At 36.1% G+C, this 27,101-nt stretch overlaps 1 protein-coding gene across 1 annotated transcript in view; it reads right to left on the bottom strand.

The window, feature by feature from the left end:
• Positions 1–27,101, bottom strand: part of CNKSR2 (connector enhancer of kinase suppressor of Ras 2) — a gene marked incomplete at both ends in the record, with an annotated part of 61,548 nt that overhangs the window by 14,646 nt on the left and 19,801 nt on the right. The window contains 4 exons of the mRNA XM_010010295.1: positions 1,478–1,549; positions 4,017–4,090; positions 6,244–6,416; positions 7,265–7,313. Of these exons, the coding sequence (XP_010008597.1) occupies positions 1,478–1,549; positions 4,017–4,090; positions 6,244–6,416; positions 7,265–7,313 (368 nt within the window). The remainder of the gene's footprint in view (positions 1–1,477; positions 1,550–4,016; positions 4,091–6,243; positions 6,417–7,264; positions 7,314–27,101) is intronic.

Raw genomic sequence — 27,101 nt, forward strand, 5'->3', positions numbered from 1 at the left:
TGGAAAAAAAAGGAATTGATCCTTTACAAGTAATTGTTACTAAATGATAATGAAGGAAAACCAGAAAAGATTTTAAATAAATAAATTCAAACTTGAATAAATAATTATGTTGCAAGTAAGTAAACAATTTACAGTAGCAACAAATACAAGGTTACATTTTAAGAATGTAAAGACAATGTTACACTTCATCCCTATTACATTATAGAAAAACCCACAATTATTGCTTATTCATGTTACAAATATACAGAGGCACATTGTCAGGGGCAGCAAATAAACTTTTTCAGCACTTGTTCCATTTCACTTCCTCCTCTCTCTGCATGGGAGCTTCAAAGTAACACCCCAAATGTGGATTACAGCACTGTTAACATTAACCAACAGAACAGCAACCCTGCAAAAAGCCACCCATACAGTAACTGGTACACTGGAGGAGTAAGGATATTATCGAATGGGTTTCAAAGGACTTATAAAAAAGAAAAAAAAATAGTTTTTATTTTAAATATCAGAAGAACCCCATCCTTGATAACTGTTTTTAAGAGTTTCCTGTGATGAGATTATTTCATGTGTTTTGACTTCTAAATAATTTAACATAATTTCTATAAAACCTTTTCAAAATGTAGTTGATCTTTCAAGGCTTTTCTTTTGAACCACCTGATAATTTATGAGAGTCTATCAAAAATAAGTACAAAATGACACAGACTATATTTTAGAAATGAGAACCACGTTTTTAATTTACCATTTTAATGAATTAGACGGAACTGTGTCTATTTTGTGCTGAAGTCTCAATAAGTTTGCTGCAAAAATTGTACAAATAAATAGCCTCAAATAGTTTCAAACTCAATACTTAAGAATTAAGACTTAAGTTCTTGCTCTTTTTGAGTTGCTGCAATTTTCTCCACTAAATTCAGTACGACCAAATTTTCACTTCAACATGTGGGCTAAATTCATGGCAATAGAGAGAATCTGCAAAATAAATTTGTTGTAATCTCTACCTCCTTTTCCCAGACTGGCAGAATTGAAATCAGTAACTGCTTTAAATCTTTCTCCATCTTCTCATTCTCGCCAGAACCAGAAATAGAAGCATCCACAGATCAAGCATTACATATCTTTGGGAATATGTTAGGAAGCAGAGCTGGAGATATTGTACCTTTGTAGGTGCTGCACAATCAAAGGTAAAAACCTGGAATTCTGAAATTGTGTTTGGATGTTGTTTCACATATTGTATTCATTTCTTTTTAGAAAGTAGGAATCTTGTTTCTAAAAATCTTCAAACTTTTTTTTAAAAAAACAGTAATTTTTGCATGAATTGAATATTTAGCATATGCAGCCATTCAGAAACAATGCTACTTTGCAATTATTTTGTCAGCTATTAAACTTAACTTTTAGATTAGCACATAATTTATTATCACTGTGTAATTACTAGCTTCAGGAAGTGTCACATTTAAGGAATGGTTCCTTGAACTTTGCTAGATTTCCTTACCTGTTCATATCATCTAGATGTTCAGCAGCAAAATAAAAACTTTTGATCTTAGGATGGCAGGCTTTGAACGCACTGTAGAGGAAAAACATAGTTATAAAAATGGAATAGCACAACTCTTGTTTTTTAAACCATAAGATAGTGTGGTCACCAAGGAATGAGAGGAGTTCTAATTTCCTGAGGTGTTAGATTTACCCGAACAATATATAAACATATAACTTTTAGGAGTGTACCAGATTTCACCAAGTAAAGTACTCTTGGACTACGTATTTCTAAATGATGCTTCATCCATATGTGCATAAATATTGTTCAATAATCACCTGCAGCATACTGTATTTGGATAAAGTTAACCAGTTAAGGACATAATTTCATGTATCAGGTAACTTTGCTGATGTACCTATAGGTATCAATTTTTCCTGAACAGAAAACTGACTGAACAATTTATCTGATACAATAAACTGACTGAACAATTTATTTCATACAATAGAAAAACTCTTAGTCCTGGTGATTTCTCACATCCCAATGACCTTCAGATTACCTTTAGCTGTAATCACTACGTTTCAAATAGAAGAACGGGAAGCACTGATTGACTTCTGAAAGGCTGCTATAAATCAACACTGTATTCCTGAGGTCATTCTAAGCAACGGGCAATTACAGCTCATCTTTTCTTTCCACCAAAATAATCAACATGACTGGGCCGAGAGAATTACTGCCTTTCATACATAATATGAAATAAATTACTATAAAGTATTTTCTAACTGTGTTGGATAAAGATTTATGGTGAAGTACTTCAGGATCCAGAAAATGCATCTGAAAGTAATTAATAATTTACAGTACAGAAGAATCATTTTTGATAATAGCCTGAAGGTCTCTCTTAAAATAAGAACAAAAAATGCTAACAGTCCCAAAGAAAATAAGGAAAACTGCAAACATGACACATGAAGAACATCATTACCATTTTTCTGAGACACAATGGATTAGAGAGAGAATTATTTTATATATCTCTTTATATATATACAAAATCCATTGTGTCATCAGAAAAATGGTGATGATGTACTTCATGTGTATCATGCTTGCAGTTTTCAATATATATATCTCTGTGTGTACATATATGTAAACATATGAAAATAGATTTTTAAGAAACCAGGTATATTAAATTGATATCCAGAAAAGGTATTGCTAGTGAAGGTAACATGAAATCAAGACAAAAAGCGTTACAGCATAACAAAATGTTATGCGAGTGAAAGCATACAGGGACGTTTGCTCAGTTTAGAAAGACATTATCAGGTTACTGAGACCCGGAACTCGACTTCTTAAAATTGTTGCAGCATCCCTTGTCTGGATTATTAGAGGGGTTTTTTTATCTGCCACCAAAGCAAGGGATTTTCATAGCTATGTTTTATGTTCTACTATCCGACAGGTATCAAAATGAGCACAAAAACCCAATGTAAGCAGGGTGCAATTCTGAGGAATGAGTTGACTTTATGCTGCTGCCCCAACAAAACAGAAAAAATGAAGGACTTCGGCAACGTAGCCCAAGGACACAGGACACTCAGTCCAAGCTGATATATATATATCTCTATATATATATGTATTTTTTTTTTTAATGCAGTTTTCATTTTCTGCCCTTGGAGACTACCATGAAGAGTACAGTTCATCCTGAAGAGATATGTAGATCAACTGATACAAGGTCAGTGTCTTCTTTAGAACTGTGTGTACTACAAACTATACTGTTTTACAATTGTTTTTCTGTACAAATATCAGCGATTCAACAGTCTTAGTAAACTTAAAAGAAAGGTAAAAGGCATTAAAAGGCAATACAAGAAGTTTTCAACACTACTGACTCTAAAAATACCTCTGTGGGAGTACAGAGCTGCCACATTGCTACATATGCTTGACTTTGCATCTAAATAAGAAATGGATTTGTGCAATGGCTCAAATCTGGACAGACGCAAACACACAGGTAGGCAAGAAGTTATTTAAGACCTTTAAAAAATACAGCAAATCGTCATTCTCTTTTTTCTCCTCTGCCTTGGGACTAACACCACTGTTTCAGCAAACTTTCAAATGACACTAAATAATTTGGAGTTACATGAAAGATTGATGCTTGGCCATTAACTTGAAGACTTTTTTATTTAGATTATTTTTATTTGGATTTTATTATGCTTAAAGGTCTTTATTGAGCCTAAAGTTATCACACATATACACACAAACCCCCACCAAACACTCCCCCCACTAGAAAAAAAACCCCAGAAAGTAAAGGAAAACTAGGAAAATAAATGGACAGAAGTAGCCAAGCAGCCCTCTTGCTCTTAATTAATTTTCCTCTAAACAAGCAGTGTGATAAAACAAAAAAAAAACTTCTCCAGGAAAGGTGGCACACAGAAACCACACTGGATTTGCCTCTTTTGTATGAACTTATCTTATGATACAACCAAATGTCATTGTAATAAAGTCCATTATGTCACTGAGTCAAGGAAAAACCTTGTCCTTTGTTCTACTTTTTCTATTGTGTAATTGCATTATTTTTGAGCATACTTACTATTTCTTGCGGCATTCACTGGCTCTGTCAATTTTAAATTCAGGTAGACTGATGAATCCTTCCGCTTTTTCATCCTGCAAAGACAGTTCTAGATATTACTGTTGTTAAGGTGTCAGAAAAAAAACAAACCCAACCCACCACACTGAAAATTTAAAAATATTTTCACTTGTCTGCTTCTTACATAAGGAATACTAATGTATGCTCTGCTCTGGCAAACCGCCTACAGAAGCCACCGGGACTTTTGCCAAAACAGTAAGAGAGATCCCTTGGTGTGAAATACAATTTTAAATACCCAATTTTCTCAAACAATTTCACAGCTGAAGCAGTATTTGAAAATACAGAAGATGACCAAATGTATTCAGGCAATTAGTTATTGTAATTAGTTAATTTGGGGGGAAGATGGACTAATTAGCAAGGAGAAATGCAGCCTACTGTAAGAAACAGGGAAAAAAGCAATTTCAATGTGTGCTGTTTACCATCTTTATATGATATCACATGTAAGAGGCATTGTACCTCTTCAGCTACTTTCATCTTTCTCCAACACTTAAGGAAGAAGACATCTGACCTTCCTCCCCCTCCTCTAAAGCTTTGTATATAGTTTATTTTATCATATATTCAGCCTCCCTTGACTTTTCACAATTCGAAAGCATTATTTATTTTAAGCCACTAGTACATCAGTAACACAGACTCTCTTATTTAACTGCTCATAACTTTGCATGAGAAATTAATACAGGATCATGAAAGTGAAGCTTAACATACACAAATGTCATGTTAATGAATTCCACAGAATTACATATTTTTCTCAGAATCTCCACAGTTATTTATGCAGTCCTTATGACTATTCTTAAAAATAAATAAATAGAAGACATAAATCAGCATGTAAAACTGGAACTGTACCTCTGGAAGGTATAAGGTTGTGACAGGTTCTGCATTAGCAGGCATTTTAAAATTGAAAGGACACTGTTTAGAATAATCTTGCCATTTCTTTTTTGCATGGTTGCCTAAGGAAACAAAATTTTCGTACGAGCACTGTTTACTTGACTGTCCATCTGCCACTGATGCTCCCCTCATCAGCTTGTGAATCTATTGGTGATTGCAGCATTTTGATGATGGAGCTGAGGTCTCAAAAATAACCAAATCTCAGCAAGTCTCAGGGAAACTTGGGACAAAGGGGAGACACAGGCGCTCAGTCCATTGCCCTCTCCATGGGAAAGTAAGACACAACTTAGTAGTTCCACACACTCCTTGGCCATGTTTGGTGACCACTCACTGTAGCTGTAAATATGAATTACTGCCCTGATGAACACCTCATAATAGACCTTGAAGAGAGAGGATGGAGAGGAGGGAGTTACCCTAACTGCTCTGAAGCTGGGATCAAAACACAGATGGGATGACTTTGTAGCAAAACAGGCTTTGGTAACTGTTCATAGAATGACTTGCTTTCTGTAAATGACAGCTTTCAGGGAAAAGCTGTGTTTCACAATATTTTACAAAGGGTATGCACAAATTCTTGTAGTGATTGAAAGAACAAGTCCAGGACTGAGTGCCTCCACACATTGGCAATGATTTTATCTCAGCATATTTTCTAATGAGACTAATTGAGTTTAAAATTAACATTTCCTAACTCATTGGCAAAAAGTTTTTTTGCTAAACCTGATATAAATAAACATGCATTAATGCAGAACATATTGCACAATCAAAGCTGCACACAGTTCAGTTGGGCTGCTCCAGCACTCCTAACTTCAGCATATATGAGCACTGAAAGCTTATCAAGAACTAAAAAGAAGTAGAACACAACTGAAAAAAAAGCATCTTCCTTAACTGCCAGAGGTTTTGGTGATTTCAATAGCACAGATAAACAAGGGATACCAGGCAATACATCATTAAAGTTTACACTCCCATGACTAAGCTTGAATGACAGGATTAAACAACTACATTACTACATTTTCCCTTTCAAGGGTTTGAAGACAGATTCATTTTAAGATGGTGAGAACAGGGCACAGGAAAGTGTGTTATTTCTCCTTGTAGTACATACTGAATTTGAAGAACCAAATATCTCCAGACCTTCACGGTAATTTAGTCAGTCAGTTAATATTAAATTCAGTATGATTATTTGGGTGAATAAAATTATTCACATACATAAGCACTCAAAGCACTGGCTTCCCACTCAATCATAACAGCAGCACTACACAGGGTATTTGTTGAGATAATGAGCATAGATGCTTACTTCTTCATTGATATACCAATATAGAGATGTATCCTTCAGGACAAACCAGTATTTTTTCCATTTCTGGGAGAAATAACTCTTGGCATCTTTCTTTTTCCAAAGCCAGCCTTCACAGTCCCCTCGCCCAAGATCTTTACACGAGATCCTTCTTTTGCTTTTACCGGGAATAGGAGCTGAAAATGATGAGGTCATGTGAAAGCATTTGATTTGCCCACTAAATCAACAAGACAGCTAGCCAGAAAGTATTTAAGAAAATTAATTAAAAATTTTAATCTCAATTTGCCATAAATAGATTTTACAAACATTCTATTTCAACCCCAAAGTCTATGTAAGGCACCATAAGTTAAAAATCAAAACAAATCAAAACAAACCATGTTCAGCACCTCACAAGCATATTCTATGGATAAGACGAAAAAGAAAAAAAGCAACATAGAAAAATAAGATATTATAGAGAAAAGTAAGGCAAGATATTTGAAATAACAATGGTTATTTTTAATTTTCAAAAAATTAATATTTCACATCAGATTAAAGCACACAATCTATAAATTCATGTACTTTCACACTTGGCTGTCAAATACAACTATGCAAGTACTTCACGGGTATTCAAAACCCTCTCTTTGTCACTGTCTTTGCAACTAAACTGTTCATAAGGCCTTTGTACTTCTAAATCAAAAGAGGACAATTTACTACGATACAAATTACCTGACAGCTTAGGTAATGAGCAAGGACTGAGGTAACGCATTACATACACACAAGTGGAAAAAAAAGCCCTGGCACCAAAGATGCCAGAGGCTAAGTATTCAAAAAAAAAAAAAAAAAGAAAAAGACAACAGCAGATATATGCATGTACAGGAACATGAGGAAACTACCAGTAATAGACTAACACCTTCTTAACGTGATCAAGTGACTAAATGTTGAATTTGAGCTAAAAAGTTCTAGTTGCTCAGATACCGCAATACCATAAACATTAATGTTGGCAATTCCCTTCCTACCAAAACATGAAAACAAATTTAATTTTTACCTTTGTTCTTCTTTTTACTTTTCTGCTGTAGAGAAGACTGCTGAAATGTCTAAAAAAAAAAAAAATCAAAATGGAAAAAGTGAAAATAGAGTGGTTATATTCAACTGCATACTTATCATAAAAGAAGTATAATATTGCAAGCGCTAAGTCATCACCAGGTAACATTAGCCAACAGACTTCTAGGTCTCAGAAAAAAAGGTAATTTTAGTTCATCTGCTCATAAGGTTGTAAAGCAAAAGCACACAGTGAAACTTCTTAAAATAGACCACAAATTACTTTGCCAACAAGTGAAGGTTCTGCTAATGAGGAAGGAATATCTCCCTTTGGTTAGTGTGATAGTGAAGCTACACTGCTTGTGCATTTCTAAACAGCATCTCATTAAGGTCTTCTTGACATATACATGCAAATACGCAAATTAACACTGCCTCGTGCAGGTGTGAAGGCATTTATGTGATGGTCTTTAGAACATCAGACAGCTTGCTCAGAAACAGGCCTAATATTTTTAAAGATATCAATAAAATTCTGCTAAATCACAACAATGAAAAAGTCTCCCAAATGAATATTCTGAAATAGAAACCACTTTCCTTTTGACCAGGTTTTGACTGGAAGTATTTCTCTCCAATTGATCCACTCCCACGAACCAACCCATTGCCTTGGCAATGAGACAGGATAGAAATTATTCCTTTACTTAAGATTCTAGCTTATTAAAAATGGCAATACATATTAACGTATTCCATGGTCATTTCTGGTAAAAAACTTTGACTCAGATAATCACCATCACCCTAGTGAATTAAAAAATAATCCTGTAATTAATCACTCCAAAATTTAAAGACATTATTTTAGTTTTAAATTTTAGTTTTCTATAGACAAATGTATTTGAGAATGCTAAAACTAAGAAAAGGCCACATGTGAGTGTGGTTACAGCCTCTTATTTCAGCTTACCATGAAGCAATAAAAAAACCCAAAGCTTTTGTACCATTTGATAAAAATGAATCTAAGCAAAAGCACTGACAGCCCTGTGATCCCAAATCCTGCACCTTGCAGATAAGACAAACCCTTACCCCTTGCTTACAAGGAGCTTGCAAGGCTCCCTTTTCAATTCAAAAACTGCTTTTAATTTTCTCCTCCCTGCTTCCCAGAGACCTGAGCTTACACACAGGAGGCTGAGGCTCAGCTTCCAAGGCATGTCTTGCCTCACATCTGTGACATTCTCAAGCAGCAAATACTGACATGTCCATGGGGATAAATTACCAGCAATACCACAATAATTGTAATATACAAAAATTAACTGACTTGGAAGATGTGCTGATCCCTTGTAGACGATATCTAAAGAAAGCTATTCACCTGTATTACCACCTCAGATGGTCAAAATAGGCCTGCACTGGGAACAAAAAAGAAGCCCATTTGTTCTCATTCCCTGGCTCTGGTCATTTTAATTCTGCTGCTAGTATCAATTCAACCAGCACCAGCTCTCAGCAAGCCGAGACAGCAACTGCATCCCAACTTAAGTCACATGAAATATTTCAACCTGCGTAGGGCTAAGAGAGATCTTTATGGCCCAGGAATCAGAATGACTGGGTGGAAGTGTGTAAATAACTCTCTCTTAGATACTTTGAAAATCTTACGTAATCTAAAGTGGTTGAAAAAACACACACACCCATACAAACCCAAAGCTTTAGCACTTCTCAGTTCACAACCCAGACAACTTCTTTCTGCTGCTTGACTTTTCAGTACCAATGTTTTCACAGTGCCAAAACAGAAAAGGAAAATCTTTGCTTGGTTTTCTTATAAGTGATTATGAAAGCAGATTAGAACAATATTAAAAGCCTGCTTTTTAAATGTTTCGACTGTAAATTGAACCTGCAAACGTGAGTTTGCACCTCTCAACTTCTGATCAGTTTTTGGGAAGAAAGGGTAATGAAGGGGTATCAGTTTTTTATAGGAAGACAGCATGTAATTTAGACGTCTAGCCATTTTTCCATACATAATGTCATATTGCAAAATAGAAAGGTTTTATAAAATTCAGTTACTTTTCTAAATGAGCTCATTAAATTAAACTGTAATTAAGGACAAAATCTACAACTGAGTGAAGTTCCTGGGAACTATTCAACCACCTTCAGTGATTTTAGCTAACACTTTATAGATTACACAGACTTCAGGATTCAAGTTGGTTTGCCCTTTGCAACAACAGCACCAGGTTTTTGTTGTTTGGTTGGGTTTTTTTAACCTGGAAAATGTACGTGTAAAACATGTAATATATAGTATGTAATAAAAAAAAAAAAAACCAACAAAGTGAGAAAGAAATCTAAAAGTGCTCCTTCTGTTGCCTTTTTTTAGGAAATCACTGGATACAATCTGCAGACTCTTCCAAGTTATTAGATGTTTAGCCATTTTCTCAGTGCTGTTTAGAAACACAGAATGATGAATGAGGTCATGTCCTTCCTCCTGCTCAGAGCAAGGCTTGCTTTGAAGCCAATGCTGGATCATGTTCTTCAGGGTCGTCTCCAGCCTGGATCCAACTACCTTCAAAGAAGGAGATTCCACAACTTCTTTAAGTGACCTGTCCTAATGTTGGCCACCATGCTTCCCATTTTACAGCTTAATTCTGTGATGTGGCAAATATGGAAATAATACAAATAATTTTTTTTCTAATGCCAGGAACCCTAAAAATATGGATTCAGACCAAAGCCAGAAATTTAGTTGTACTAAAGCAAGTTTGCTGCAAGATAATGTTTAATCATTCAACGTTATGTTCACTACATTTTGATTCTGATACATCCTGAACTTTGAGTAACTGCTTTCACATCCATCTCGTCCCAGTTTCTAAGAATTAATCTCTCCTACTAAACCCAAGAGCAAGCATGAAACTAAATAGAAAATAGCATTCTATATTAAAGATAAGCTGTTAGTAACTCAAAATAACAAATAAAGGAAACAAGACGGCTACTGAAAAGATGAAATGGATGAATACCTTAAGCCAAATGGAAATTGTCACTCCTGAAAAGAATTTGAAACTGTTTAAGCATATTCTGAATTATATGCTTTCTAGTCACCCAAAATACAATTAGCAAAACTTTCCCTTATCCAGAAGCAAAGCATCACTTGATGTTTAACATATATCAAAAATCCCTTGAATACTCTGAGCCTCGGGTTTATTGAATGCAATAATTTTTTCCCGTAATATGTGATGTTTGAGCTTGTTGTATTTAATAATATACTTAAACTAAACCCTCTGACAAATGCACATCTAATCAGAATATCAAATAAACATTTTAGGTGTATATGTATGTCTGCCTTGCTATCAGCAGCCTCCGAAGCACCTGTATTTCAAGAGTAACAAAAGGAACAAAAGAGGAACAAACCATCATTTATTAAAAGGATTTTTGCTATGTTTCTGTGTTTTGTTGTTTGTTTTTCTATTTTTCTTTAACAAAGATGCTAGCCCTACCTTTTTGATGGCTTAGCTACGCATCCCATTAGTCAATGGAGATTTCATTGTGCATGGAAGAGCCATAACAGTTCCTCTCTTCTTACAACTGTTCATCACCAAACTTGCTTGTGAGCTGTATTTACTTTAACATTCTTCAAAATGATTGACAGAGTTCTGAAAGCTCATCAGAAGGCTGCACAGATGTAAATAACATTCTGCCCTAGGGTATGCTTTTCCATGCATTTAGGATTATAGCACAGTAATACAGTTACAAACTTCCAGGTAGAAAAATTCCAGGTGGAGGCTCACACTAACAAAGGAGGTCACCAATGACCTACAAATGTATTTGTTCCTTTAGCAAGAAAATAATCACATATAGATGGTATAATCTACAATATATGCATACACACAGTCATTCATCAGCATCTTTGTACGTATAACACAAAATTTTCAAGACATTAGACCATCAGCTATGCAGGTTTCTGTCTGCTTCCAGCTCTTGAGATAAAGTATTCATTCTTGGTTAGTACCACACCTTCTGCATATTTGCTCAGAAGGGAAGCACTGCTGAAAGTTAATCATTAACATTCAGAAGCCTGAAAAGGTGAGTATTTATTATGAACTACTTAGTACCAATTTGATAGCTTTCTATTTGGAAGAATGTATTTAGATGAAAGTGTTAAATAATTTAAGTTTTAATTAATTTGTTTCATGCCAAATAAAGTAAGTTAATAAACTGATCTTCCAATACTAATATCAAACTGGAGTGAAACTGCTATCAGGAGAGATGAATACTCATGTTATGATGCAAGTTAGAAAATTTCTATTCCAGTTGATACCTCAAATAAAAGTAGAAGCCAAGCAGACTGGTTATCAGAACAACTGACTCGGGTCAACTGGTTGTTTTGCCAAACTTCAAGAGGCTGAGGAGGAAGTCTAAAGTTTTGGGGCCAAACTATTCCTGTATAAGAGCTTCTCCAAGCTCTAATATAAATTCCATGTGTGAACAACAGAACACGACATCCATATCCAAAAAAATAGATATATTCTAATATTTACTTCAACCCCTTTACGGTGACAGCATTTGTAGGTCTACCAAAATAAAAGACCATAACTGAAGCTTCTCTGAAGATCTGAATTGGCCATAGCAATTAGTACTAAATTTGACAGCTCCTAAAATCCTCTTTCAAGTTCTTATTTGTTTCTTCACTTTTCTTCAAAGATTTTGCACTTGCTCATTTTCAGACACCTGGAAGAGAGAACCAGGTTATGGAAATAATAATCTCCAATTCTTTTACCTGAATTTCAGCTCCGTATGATTGGGAAAGAAAATGACAGGTATCTTTATAGGTTTTTTGAGAGCTCAAGTCAAATCCAATTTTTCTCAAGCCACAAGTTTAGACACAAAGGAACTATTTACAGTCAGACAGTTCCCCTCTGTCACTGTAAGATAACTTCCCCTGGTTTCAGCAGAGTAGCTTGTAACATTTGTGATTACTGGAACTTTCTGCTGCAGGTGGAAAAGCCAGTATCTAGAAAAAATGAAAGCTGGTGCTGCCAATTATTTGACTGATCTCTCACAGTCAATTCTTTGAGAACGCTGGCAATGTTCTGTTTTCATAGTTTTGATACATCACATATACATGTTTCTCTGTATTTGGTGGGTTGAGACTCAAAATTTCAGAGCTAAAAGAGTGAAAAGGGGAAAAAAACCTCAAAGCTATTTATATTACATTGTCACACTACCCATCAGTATAACAACTCATGCTTAAGGGTACTCCCGACAGAGGATGTTGCCAGAACCTTCTTTGTTTAACATCTCATTTAGTCTCCATTAAGAGCGAATGAGAGAGAGTATTAATAATTTTCATGGATATTTGTGGAAAATATAGTTTTCAAAGTCTATGTTACAAAGGTATGATGAGAGATGACCTCTGACAGCTCAGAGAGTTTGAAAACTCCTGCCAACCATCAGCAGAATTTCATTCACAACAGACAATTGGTTTGTTTACAGCAAGAGCAGGTATTGACCTGTTACTGTGTTTAGCCCTCAAAATAAGCAAAAGGATTACTGTTCATAGTCAGCTAGGTCTTAAAGCTGTCTGAGTCCGCACAGACCATCTGCAAGGCAGCTTTCGGAGCAAGAGCTGAAGCTAGGCCACACGGGACTTTATTGGCGTAGGAGAGAAGAGACAAGGTATGATCTGATGCTCTGTTATGATTCATGAGGGCTAAGGATCAAATGAAGCATCTATGGGTGAAATTACACTCAAAAGGGAACCCACTAAAATGTGGGGTAAGGAAAGACTGTGCTCTACGTTATGATATTATTTAGGAAGGCAAAGACTTCACTGCCTTGTTTGAATAGTTCTTGTTGACTGGGGTTCAGAGACTGCTAGCAGAAAACGTATCTGCAAAAAATCTCATGCTTTGCTTATTCAACTTGTCAGGTCACGCAGGGTGTTTTAGGAAATACTCCTGTTCCTGTAATCAAAACACTAAGATTATTCTAAATCCTACTCTATTCTCTTTTCTTCTTACATTTTGCTGAATAATTGTTCATTTTTTATTTACTTCTGGATTTTGAACTTCTCATACATCCAGTGTTCTCTGATTTATCTGTGGCTACAAGCATTTAGTTGCCCAAAATCTAGTGCCTAAGTGGCATTACAGTTGTGCATATAGTATTTTTAATATGCTGCAAGAGCTCCAGTTTACATAACCCTTGCAAAAGCAGGGCTTCTGTCTGGAGAGGTAAAATGCAAATACAGTAAATGGGATGGTCTATGTGAGAGACAATCTAATACAAAAGCACCGCAGAAAATTTATGAAAGCAGATCTAGAAATATTTCCTACGCTAAAGCCACAGGCTGATGACAAAACAGTCATCATATGTGAGTAATTCATAAATGCATGGTGAGTTGGAAGGAAAAGTGATTTACAGACAAATGATGCCACAGTTGATTAAAAATGCCCTGAAATCTTCAGTCTTGCCTCCCAGAAGCAAAATTTATTGAATCAAGTCTTGATCTTTTGGTACATTGGTAACAGATACTTCTGCTCTCCCTGCACAGCATTCTCTGCTCTTGAGCACACTCTATAATAAAAATACCAGACCTGGGTAATCACTAAGTTCTAGCCTAAAACATGTAATACTAATACACAGTATGAACATTATGTATGTACAGACTTTCAAAAATGAGCTTTTGTAGTACAAACAAAATAATGTCAACAAGCAAGGCAGAGTCATTATACTAAATATCCTGTGCATATTTCTCTTTTAAATGGCAGGTATGTCAGAGAGAAACATGAATCACTGGTTCTGTCAAATGGATCGAGAGAGGCACAGATATATTAACAGTCATTGCCAGAGCAGATACCAAAATTTATGGCTTGATATGTTATCCTACACTATTCCTCCTCCTCACTTAATCTTGATTTTTCAGAGCTGCAAAAAGACATTAAGGCCAAATGAATCTGTATTTGCAAAATTTGGCAAAGCAATAGTTTCCTTGGTAGCAGCCAAAAAGTCCATTTCAGGTGAGATAATTTTCTACATTTACCTGACAACCAAAGGCCCTGTTCCTATTCCTTCTCTCCTTCCCCACAGTAGCTTCATGAAAGGCTTCTAGAAATTACTAGATCTATATAAATCTAGTATAGATATATAGATCTATCTATAGATAGATGGCTATAACATCTACCATGCATGGTCACAGCTCTAACTGGGTTCCTGTATTTTTGGAGCTCTGACCATGAATTCCAAATGCATGCATTTTGTTAGTGACCACAGGACAAAAAGCCAGTATGTGTCTTAAGATGAATATGCTAAAAGCTTTTTACTGTAAAAAATGTGGCCTGAGACCTTGAAGCTGCAAACTTTCTAGCTGCCTCCATTGGAGGCAATTACTACATTACCCGTGCAGGATGTTGTCCTTATTACATAGTCTACAAGGGCTGATAATATCAAAGATGTCTAATCTTTTCATACAGCTGCTCCTATAGCTGCTTATCCAGGGAGAATATGCTAGCTAAGGACAGAACTATGGTTGTCTGAAATGTGACAGCAAGCACAGCTTTTCTACTCAGAGATTCTTATTCATTCTCCCAGACCTAAACTTCTTCTTGTAATCTGGGGGGGAGGGTCTGTGCAAAATGCTGCATTAGCTGGCTGCAAATTTGCAGTTGCACAAGCTAGTACAAATTGTTTGTGCAAAGCTGTTAGGATAATACACACAAAACTTAGAAAAATAAGTGTTCAGGCCATGTTGAGAAAATAATATACAAATGGTCCTGCCTTCCACCACCAGGGGAAGATTTTCATTATTAGCCATTAAGCCACATGACTTTTTAATTGAAACACCAAAGCAGTAAAACTGGACAATACCAAATTTAAATGAGACTTCTCATACTCCCCCACTGTCTTTTCAACTGACAGAACAAGGACTGCAGCACTGTCATAGCTGCCTAAAGCAAATGAGGATAAAAAGTTAAACTAGACAAGTGCTGTTCATTAGAATAATTTATTCTGAGATCATTCTTCTGCTCTACATCTACTCTGAAACATGTAATTTTGGCACCTCCCACACTGTTTTTATTGACAGTAAGTCATCTAAGAGAGAAAGGGAGGGCTTAAAAACTGTATATATTCCTTAACGGGAAAAGTCCAAGACACATCACATGTTTCATCACTGTGTATATTTCATCTATTTAAGAGGGAAAAAGAAACTTAGCTGTCATATATTACAGAATAGTATTTTACCCTTTATTTTGATTTCTACACCAGAGCAATTCCCATTTTCATCTCTTACTGAAGCGATTGGACCAGCCAGAGAACCACAAAATGGCTGAGGCAGGAAGGTACCTCTGGAGACTGTCTTATCCAGCCCTTATGCTCAAAGCAGGGGCAGCTGGAGCAGGTTGTTCAGGGCTGAGTCCAGTTGGGTTTTTAGTATTTCCAAAGATGAAGACTCCACAAACTGCATGGGCAATCTGCTCCAGTTAAACCATTTTCACAGTAAAAGTATTTTTTTCTTATGTTTACATGGAATTTCCTGCATTTCAATTTATGTTCATTGCCTTTTGTCTTTTCACAAAGTATTACTGAAACTAGTCATCCAGAAGTTTTGTGGATTACTAGTTCCCTGCTATTGCTCCTCCAGCAGATCTCAGTCCATCAAACAAACCTCTTTGAAATGACACAATTTCCTCCAGGTAACATCTGGTTTTGCTTAGAAATTTCTATCTTATTCACAGGAAATGCAGGTTTTCCTCTGTATGTTTATATACACAGTAAAATAAAAAGACTATCCAAGCAGTTTTAAGAAACATTCTGCAGGCCATCTATGTTAGATTAGAGAAGTGGTCATTGGCACAGCATGCAGCTGATCCTGAACCTTCTGAGGAGAAAACTACTGTAAAATGCCACAGAAGTCAACCTCAGGGCATTAACAAAATCTTGCAACAGGCCCATGGCCTTTTTAGATGAAAAATCATTAGTTTAAATAAAGGTCCCTTTCCCCCCCTACAACACCTACATGCTTGCTTATAATGAAAAGAGTACATACACAGGTCCTTCTATAGGAACAGTTAGCAACACTGCTGACTGTGTCTCTCGGCATGATCTCTTTTGTATTGCTCAGCCTGACTGTGTGACAGAGAAAAATGCAGGAGATGTAGGTGCTCTGTAATAAATGACAGCAGAACTGAGAAAACAGATTTTTGCATAAGGAAGATGTACTTTTGCAAGCTATTCTCTGTTAGCACTTGGTCATAGTATTATTTCAGTGAAATAAACAGAAAACTCATTTTGACTTTGAGCAGAGGAGAAGTTTCCATGAGGAAATGAGGGAACGAACATTTGTACCTCAGCCATTATACATTCTGTTAAAATTCATACCAAACACTTCAATTGCACCTATGAATTAAGATAGAAAAAGAACAGTTCATTCCAGGATAAAACTCACATTACTTGCTGGAATTCAGTAAAATGGCCTCTAAGCATAGGATGAAACAGCAATTCTCAGAAGATGGGGAAAGATAACATTAGGTCTTTTAATTCTGTGCTGGCTATGGTGGCTTTATGGATACAAATCACCTTACAAAATTAGTTTTATGCTTCATTCTAAAGTCAGAATTCTGTAGTGTTAGAAATATTATCTGCTTGGGTTAATCTGAAAGCAAAGGGATATACCTGAGGAATGGACAAAAAGCAGTTATCTCTCTATGAAAAATATGACAGTTTTTTCCTCTACAGCAGAGTAGCAGAGATGGATTGGCTGACTCAGACATCAGGCGCTAAGCAACAAGCACTTCTTTCCAGCAAAACAGAAACACCTAATAAAACAGCTTCTGTTCAGGAGCTGCACTGCTGCAAAGAGCCATTTTCCACCCAGGTGCAGCCATACAATCTCTCACATTATGTGTCAGCAATAGGCTCAAGGGGCCACCACCGTGTAAATGGGGAAAAGGAACGGGGCAGGGACTCCTGCAGAGTCAAAACCGCCACTTTGTAAAAGTCATTTGTTCAGAAACAATTGTGCTGCTTGTCAAAGCATTTTGATAAAATGGCACTTTTGCGCTCCCTTAATTCCAACATTATTTTTACCACTTAGTACAAGTTTTTCAGAAGGCCAGATTTCACGACACATGCCAGCCAGTATCCTTGGTTCACTGCTTTCATAGTCCGACACCTGCCTTTTCCTTGTGCAGAAAGGAGTACAGAGAGGAGCCAGGTGAGAAGTCAGCAACTAGGTCTAAGTTCTCATAGACGTGACACTCCCCATCATATTGCACTGATAACTCATGCTGAATCCTCTCTGTACAATGTCTGACATACACTTCTCTGCTACAATACGCTGTGCTTAATCTCTTCTTTATCAAAGGGGAATAACTGGGGAACTAAATCATGTATTCTACAGTAAAAAACCCCAAAACAACAGATCTCTCAAACGTGCTATTGTGATTGTACCAGCTACAGGTAATGTATCTTACTGGTGTACAATGTTAATACCTACAAAGGCAGAAATCCTCTATCAGGTAATAAAAGCAGGATAGAACCTGGAATGATTAACTGAAATGGATAACAGAAAAAAAGACAGAATGGGGATGTGAAAGGAAATTAGGAAATGGTCTGAGCTGGGAGATTTATTAGTCTACAGATCTACATCTCTTGACAACGTAAAATTACACTTTCAAAGCATTATATCATATGTAGTAAGGAATAAATCTAGACTGGCAGTGCTGGACTAGATGACCTTTACAGTAAGTCTCTCAGTTTTAAAGAATTCCCCAGCTTCGTCATGGAAAGAAATTATAATGGGCCATTTTTTCCCTTAAGGTTAGATGCAAAAGAAGGTAACGGGGAAAGCTGAAAATAAAATTTTTCCACAAAACCCTTCAACTGTGCTTCATGATGGCCCATAAACCAATCTTACCTCATCCCTGGAGCATTTTGCTTTGCTGCAATAGTTAACTCTGGATTTGAATAAAAGTGAGAGAGTATATAGAAATATATGTAAAATCTCCCACATTCAATACCTTCAAATTTAATTCTGGCAACTGCTTCCCCAGTAAGAGAAAATTCATGGCATTAACTGCTTCTTTCAAAGAGAGGCAGTGCAGATGTGAAAATGTTCTCTCATCTGTGACAGCAATAATATTCCTCATGGAGAATGCACGTATTATTCAATATAATTAAAATAAGTTAGTAATCCCTCCTAGGGAGACAAAATATTATTTCACAAAATATGTGCTTAACCAGAACTCAAGTATAAAAGCCCCATATGGACATCTGGTCTCTTCAGTCTTGAGTTTAAAGGACTGAGAGTCTAGAACTGGCAAAACAAATGTGAAATTACTGAGGCACTTTAACTAGATGATTTTAACTAAACAGCAATGAAGCAACAGAAACTATGCCTTAAATCCAAACAAGCTGCTGTCCTCTCAGCTGCTGCTGAGATCTCTGTTTTATTGCTCACCTCCAACTTTTTTTTTCCTATGAGGACAGCCAAGCAGTGCAGCAGGTTGGGTGGGAGTTCATGCAGTCTCCATCTCAGGTTTGCAACACCTAACTGGGCAAAGCTCTGAGAAGCCTTGTCTGACCTCAGAGCTGACCTTGCTTTGAGCCTCTTGAGGTTCCTCCCAGCCTGAATTATCCTATGTACTTTATGCTGCTTTCTGAGATATTTGGATTTTTTTTTTCTGTAGAAAATTCATTAGGAGTAATGCCTTTTCCTTGTTGGCAGGTTAATTATATTTCTTTTCTCTTTCCTCTCCACTGTCCAACATTTTTCGTGGAATTATGACAACTGGCTATCCATTTATGCAGTTTACCACCTTATACTGGTCCCATCATTAGCAACAGCAGTTCATACCATGTTTGAATGTGGAGTTTAATACATATCCGAATAGGATTAAATGAAGGTGATTAACTGCATCAGCAGAGGACTAGACCCAGGAGGTCTCTCTCTTCCTCTATGTTGATTGCACTACTCTAAAAAGAATACAATGCCATCTTCCATTAGCAAGGAATTTATATGATGTTTCTCTCTTGCCTTTTCTCTCAGAAATTTAGAAAATTTATTTAGGACAAGATTTTTACCAAACCCTTTTATTTACCTTTTAGCACAACAAGCTTATGGCTATCCTTCCACCAGACCAGGTAGCTCCAAGCCCCATCCAACCTGGCCTTGAACACTGCCAGGGATGGGGCATCCACAGCTTCTCTGGGCAACCTGTGTCACTGCCTCACCACCCCCATAGCGAAGAACTTCATAATGTCTAATCTAAATCTCCTCTCTTTCAGTTTAAAGCCATTCCCCCTTGTTCTATCACTACAGACCCTTATAAAAAGTCCATTTCCAGATTTCTGGTAGGCCCCTTTTAGGTACTGGAAGGTTGCTATAAGGTGTCCCTTATATACTTATGCCTTCTCTTCTCCAGGCTTGCTTGTTTTATACACCACACAGTTCACTTATCGCCTAGATGAAGTTCCTATACCAATTCTAGCAACATAGTTACTACTTCTATTACTTATTTTGTTCTTTTTACATTTATAAAGGGCTGCATTTGAAGGAAGGAATACATACAGTATCATTTAGATGGTTTCTTTTTGGAGTGAAGAAGCTGGCCAAGGGCTGGAACCACTACTCCAGCTTAAGAAGATGGTGCTGTTCTGTCTGAATCACATACTTAAAACCATGAGTCTCCAGCTGAAAGAAACCCAGCATGTGCAGTGTGTAGGCATTCAAAGCTGCCTACAGGCAATGGGACATGACGTTTCAGACTCATGAAGGCACTAGTGAGAATTTGCCATTATATTTCTTCCTCTTACCTGTCTTCCCTTTACTGTTTTTTTTAATTGTTCTTTCCACTCATCTCTCACAGCAAAAGGCCTTCTATACCTGAACTATACTAGAGGAAGCTGCTAAGAGAAATGGATGCCTTCATAGGAAAATTGAGTGTTCTACTCTGCATGGCATTATATGAAACATTTTACCAGCACTTTTGCTTCTGTATAGACATTGAGTCTTTAAAAAAACCTCAAAATCAGCTTATTCAATAACTTCATGAGCCTATTCAGCTCTGTTTCTCTGCAGAACAGTGAGTTCCTTTCATTTCCACATGTGGACCAAGATATTGTCACAGACTTATTACATGCTCATTGATGGGAAAGTGGACAAGGAGATACTGAAGTTACAGAACAGGGCAAAATTCTCTCCTGCATCTCCACCAGGCTACAAAACCTAACGTGAGACATGACCAGTGTAACATACAGAAGAAAGGGATATAAATGTCATAAATGCTCCAGTCACCTCCAGAGAGTAATATCCTAGTGTCTAGTTTTTACCAGAGCCAGCCTCCCCTGGATCTTCATAAACATAAAAGTCCTGAAGAAGAAACTAGGGCATCATAGCAATTCAGATTATTAGCCTTGTTCTACTGAGGCACCCATGAGCCTACTTGGAGTCCAGCCTGAGAGAGGTATTTTTGAAAAGGGCAGACATCATGAAAAATGACATTTTTTTTTCACCTGTGAAATTTCTACAGTATTCACTACTTTCAGTTGAGGTTTCTGGTTTTGTACCTTTACAGTGGAAGCTACTGCATGCACAATTATATTTAGACTGTAAAGGGCTAATTTGCAACAAAGCAGCAGAGAAATGAGCTTTTTAATCCTTTCTTACTGTGGTAATAGATAGACTAAAATTTTCCACAATTACAAAACATTTCAAAACCTCTCCACGTTGTTCATTTAATTTCTGGATAGTTATTTGAAATTCGCTACAGTTTCTTAGCTGGGAATATAAAAATGCTAATGCTTTTTAACTTTCACACAAGTATATATTTTAAATCAACTATTTCTTACAAGTACATTTTCAAGGAGTTTAAACTTTCCTTTGCTGATGATTGATGCCTGTAAGTCTGTAATCATTCTGCAAGCTTCAGTATTATTTTAATACAAATATATAGAGATGAAAGACCATAGAGAAGAAGCAATATTAATTCAAATGTTAACAAAAATTATGGAAATACTAATGTAAAATATTTTTTTCACTATGCACTTAGGTTAAACTGGACTTTGATATCAGCTGCTAGACTTTAATTTTATAATAATAAGTCTAACTATAGACATCTGTGAAAACAGGGCGGAGAAAAAGAAAAAGGGAGCTTTGATATTTAAATACTGCCATAGTTGGACTTCAAATATTTTCCAGAAGAAAATGTACCAACTCCATCTGCTGCAATGGTACAATGACATTCTAGATTTCAGACACCTACTTAAAATCTGTGCAAACTGATTTTCAATTTTTTTCCTCTACAAACTCATTTTTCGTTTAGCTACAAATATCCATAACAGAAATTCACTAAACAGAAATTCTTTAAACACTGTGATGCTTATAATTATAATAAACTATTAGTTTCTCAGTGGGGTGGTTCTGTTTTTTTCTTTTTTGTTAATAGTTTTCCAGTATATAGCACTTATTATATGCCACTTCTTTTCATAAGATTTTTACAACAAATTGATTGGTAGATTGTGCACAGGTTTATTACGAAATCAGTATGTCTATGTTCTGCATTTTCTTAAGTGCTAGTTACTGAGTAGTACAATGAAAAAATTTCATAAGCATATGTGTATTCAAGAATTTTCATTAAAAAAATGTAGGTACTTTATGTTTCAGCCTTTCTGCAAAAAGGGATATGAAGAGTAAGAGATAATCAACCACTCAAGTAGGGTTAGACTAATGTTTTCAAATTCATAAGATTTTGGTAAATTCTTCTCTGTATTGAGAACACCTAAATACATAAAATTTGAATCAAATGTTTAAAAAGAACTTTTTCCTGTATTTTTCTCTGGAGGGGTGGGTGGGAGGCAAGAAATATCCAGAAATATGCATCATTTAAGCAGAAAAGTTTGTTTGGTTTTTTTTTTAAAGTTACTGTCTCCTTTCCAATTTATCTTATTGGCTGAAAACTGATTTTTGCAATGGGTCCATAACCAAATCTTAGAATCATAAAACCAAAAAACACCAAGTTGGAAGGGACCTCAAGGATTATCTGGTCCCACCATTCTAGGCAAGCATGACCTAGAGTAGAGGTCCCAGCACCCCATCCAACTGAATCTTGTAAGTGTCCAGTGTTGGGGAATCTGTAATTTCCCTGGGGAGATTTTCACTTAAAGTATGTTCAACAACATCACTGTTGCAAACAACTGAACTTTGCATGCCCAGACTGATGCAGATCAAACAGCTCTTCTGAGCAAACCCACTGAGGTGAACTGGTACAGCAACCTCACAAGGACTGGAAAAGAAGAGACAACTGAAATTGTAACCTTGGCCAAATGTCTCATCATTATCTCAGTGTCCTCACTAGCAGAGTAGAAAGGAAAGTGTTTGTCTCTTTGTAGGTGCTCATTGCAGCAAGTGCCGAAATAGATTATGTGAGTTAAGAGTGCATGTGTACATATCTACACATGTAGATTCAGCAAAATCCCTATGTAACAAATTCTTTCTTTCTGCATCTGTTCCTGAGACACCTGTTCCAGATATATGAACTTTAACTGGTACATCTTGCTAATAAACATGTTTTTCCTTTTTATTCTTTTTTTTTTTCCCCAAATACAATTAAATGGATCAAGAAAACTAATAATTTAAACAATTTTAAACAGGTTATCAGCAAAGTGAGAATCTTACTTTTTTATCACTTTTCCTATGACAAGCAAGACATTAGGAATCGCTATATACATATGAACAAGTGAGCATACACTGGAAAAGGCAAAGGGAAAAAGAGGCAGGAAGCGAGAAGAAAAAGGTCAGTAATAGAAATTTACTTGTACAGGTTTGGAAAGAGTATGTAAGCAACTTTTTCTTGTGTAACTACCATACACAATAGGCTGCAACCTTTTCTTCCCATAGTAATTCTGTTTCTAGACTAAGGGAAAGTTGTATTGATCTGGATAGTAGCTGATTATTATTAACCTGATATGGAACTTCTTTTGACTCATGACACTATCTCCCTCCTAAATAACCACATTATTTTCCTACAATGAAAACAAAGCACAACGTACCAATGAAATTTCTATACAGAATAACATAATGAACTTAAAAACCTATAACAATGTGCCAGAGCTTTCATTTCTTGTGCCCCAAAGGTTCAAGACAATTTTAACTGCACCATTTTATATTTACAGTAATAGATGACATTGAACACCTGCTTGCACACTAGATTAGCAATAGCTCAGTGTGCCTTGGTTTAATAAAAACATTAGCACTCTGTGTTGGCATTTCTTTTGTAATACTGAGGAAGAAAAATAGAATGCAAAACCAACAACTTGGCTAGAAGTCAACACAGGCTGGAAACACCTTCTGGAATGGGAAACAAAATAAAGCAAAGTGGTGAAGAGACTTTGTGAGGATTAAAAAAAATGTGATAAGTGGATACGAGAGATAATTACTTCACAGACATAAGACAAATTACTTTTTCTCTTGCTATTATATCAGCTATACCATCAGTTATCTTCAGTGGACAAAAGTAAATGCTATTCACTTTTCAAGGCCATAGCTGAAATGCTACATTGACCACACAGCCTCGATTGTAATAGCAGGTCAGTGATATCACACAGAATTGTTAGAACCAGTGATGTAATACAAATTTAGTATACTGATGGTCAGGAAAATTCTAGACTGCCACATTCTTGTGATCACTTCAGAATATAACAATTTGAATTTGCTGACATTTTTCAAAATAACTTTAGGCAAATAGACAACCACCATGCACTGCTGAATTACCATGGTTATTTTTTAATACCATCCACTTTGTTTACAAGACAAAACCATACCATTTCCGTTGCGGTAATTTTAACTCATCAGTGTAGTTTTTTGATCAAAGATTTTTCTTTTCTAAAGAGCCAGGTATAAAAGCAAGGAGTTGAAGTCAGCATAACTGCAAAAGCTGCTTTTCTGCAGAAAACCTTCACAGTAAAAGGTAATCAACCTGCACACATCAATGGCTGCAAAATTCAAAAGGAAAGAGGCCTGAAATTGTAAGTGGAATTTATCCTTAAACTAGTGTGATGCATTCTTAGTCCAAAGTTATTTAACATTTATATCAATGGACTCAAAAAAGAATGAAAACATTATTGAATAAAGGTAACACAGAATCAAAGACCAGTGAATGACATGAGATCTGAATGATGAGTGAGCAGCATGGTTTCTATTCCAGAGAATTCAGAAAAAAGGAAAAGAAAATAGAGAAAAAAATTAAAGGAATTAAATGTGGTTTGTTTTTTTTTTTTTTTTTTTTTAATTTCACAGAATATAGATATTGAAGAGATAATTTCAAAACAAAGATTTGAGTAGTTTCATACTACAGCAGACCCTGGATTCCTGGAGCTTCAATATTTCATGTTATGGACTTGGGAATCACATGGGGACAATTTGAGGGCCCAGGACCCTTAGTCTTTGGTATTTCATTCTTAGGGTTGCTTTAGAGACATAGATTATTCAGCAAGCATATCCACGAAGTCATATGTTTCAACATGGTCAACCATACAGACTGGTAAATATTTAAGAACAAAGAATGCCAGATATAAATTGTAAGACTGGGGGAATACCAGTCTTGCAAATCAGTGATGTGGAAAAGTGACATTACAATAAAAATAAAGCCAAACCCAAGTAATGAACATACTCTCACTTCAAGTCGGTGGTTAAATTGGGTAAACACTCCTTTAAATATTTAATGAGAGGTAGCTAACAGGAATAGAAATATTACTATTGCTTTCTATCCAGCTCCTGGAAATTTATGTCCTGCTCTGTATGTATGCCTGTTCTGGCATACGAACTTCAGGAAGGACGCTTAGGATATTCAGAATACTTCAGGATTAAATACGAGGAGTTGAAAGAAATATGAGAATGATGAAAGGATGTAAAAACACACTCTCTAATAGCAAACCCAGGATACTCATTCTGTTTATTTTAAGCAAGATAAGGCTACAAAGTGATTTGATTATAACCTGTAGATTCCTAAATTGGGAAATAAAATTTGGTAACGAAAAGACCTTTAAACCTAGAGGATAAAGGTCCATTTATAAGTAATTTTGCACATGGAAACCAGGTAAACACTGGCTAACAGGTGAAAAGGTTTAACAACAAAAGCAACTAGGATTGGAACAACTTAACAAGCCTGGTGGAGTACTCTCTAGTACTGGGAACTAATACAAACAATTGAGGCATTATAGGTAAAAGTTCAACTACAGCCACATGGTAGGAGCTGCACTGGCTTGTGTATGCAGTGCAGTCAGCAACAGTATTCTCTTGTCACTGATATTCTAGTACGATGAAAACATTCACATCTTAAAAATCTTACAAAACAAAACCAAACAAAACCCTAATCAATCCCTCCAGTCTCTTTCACTACTATTAGTACAGTTTTTGGAATTACCACTATTCCTCCGCACTGAACTCAGGCTCATCCAGAGGCTCCTATTTACAGATAATCCAAAGTGTGAAAACTAGGTAGCTGATGCTTGTAAAAAAATCATTTTCTAACAGGATGGCCACTTCTTTGTGACCTTTAACATGCAATTTGCAATTTGAAGGTAAAGTGCATTTTCATTGTCTTATCTGTTATCTTAAGTTAAATAAAATTGTATTGCAGTCAGATATGAGTTTCTTGTGTTTTATCTGTGTTCATTACCCTGTTCTTTATCTGCTCTCACTGCAAGTGTCAGGAATCTAATGTATACTAACAGAAAAATGTTATTGACAGATAAGTGTTCTCTCAATACATGGGAAGTGTTGCAAATTTATCACACTGTTCTTTGCAGAGCTGAAAGTCCTCCACTGCACAAATAGCTTTTCTATTTTGTTATGTAAATATTTGATTTCAAGGGCTCTTGTGCTGATTAGATTCCTTCTAGGAAAGACTGCAGATATTGCAAAGACGACAGTTTGGAGACACTTACAGTCTTGTTGGTTTCATGTATTAGGGAAACACTATACATCAGTCTGCCAGTCTGCCATTGCAAGTGGAAATCTCCCCACTATCAATTTTCCAACATAACAAAAAAAGCACAAACCTGAAGTTGGAAATAATAAAGTTAAAAAAAAAAAAGTCACATACCTAAATTACTATAAATGAAAAAGAAAGGAAATAGCAGTTCTTGAATCTGGGGACCTGACTTAATTAAAGTGCACCATAAGTGCTTACTTTTAATACTAAATGACATCTTCTTTGAAATTTATCAGACTCACCTATACACTGCAGCACACTAAGGAGTTTTAGAAGCCAATTCACCAAGCACTCAGATTGTGTAAAAAGATCTAAAGGCTCCATTAGTTTCAATTAATCTACACCAACTGTTATGTGATAATCCGTAGTGATATTTTACAACAGGAAACCAAGTTACTTCTCTTAAAGGTTCAGCGAAGCTCCACCTGCCAGTTTTTCACAGCAGACATCCTGACAAGACCACACTGGCATCTCCCTTAAACACTGGCAACCTGAAGTACACAATCTTTGTTAGTAGATTATGATAATTCCAGTTATTTCTATTGTTTTGCTGTACTGTTACTGTATGTAGATTTCTCTACAATGAAATCTTTTACTGAGCTCTAAAATGTAAGTACTTTCATGGGGTGAATGTAATAAAATATCTAAAATACATAGTGATCTTCTAACTCCATTTTCTTGACACATAAAACTAGTGAGTTAATGCAATTTTCCTTTTACATCCTACTCAGCAGAACCCCTTCCTCCACATTTACTTGAGCTGTTGAGGGCTATATGTTAAAAACAGTTACACACATTAGGTCTCCCCTTACCTCAGAGGAAAACCAAACTCTTACAAGTTTTCCTGCACTTATCAGGCCTTTCAAGTACCTGTAGTAAAGGGGTTTTCTGATAAGA

This window comes from Nestor notabilis, unplaced genomic scaffold, assembly GCF_000696875.1.
Source record: "Nestor notabilis isolate BGI_N333 unplaced genomic scaffold, ASM69687v1 scaffold7332, whole genome shotgun sequence".
In the NCBI taxonomy this organism is placed as follows: Eukaryota; Metazoa; Chordata; class Aves; order Psittaciformes; family Psittacidae; genus Nestor; species Nestor notabilis.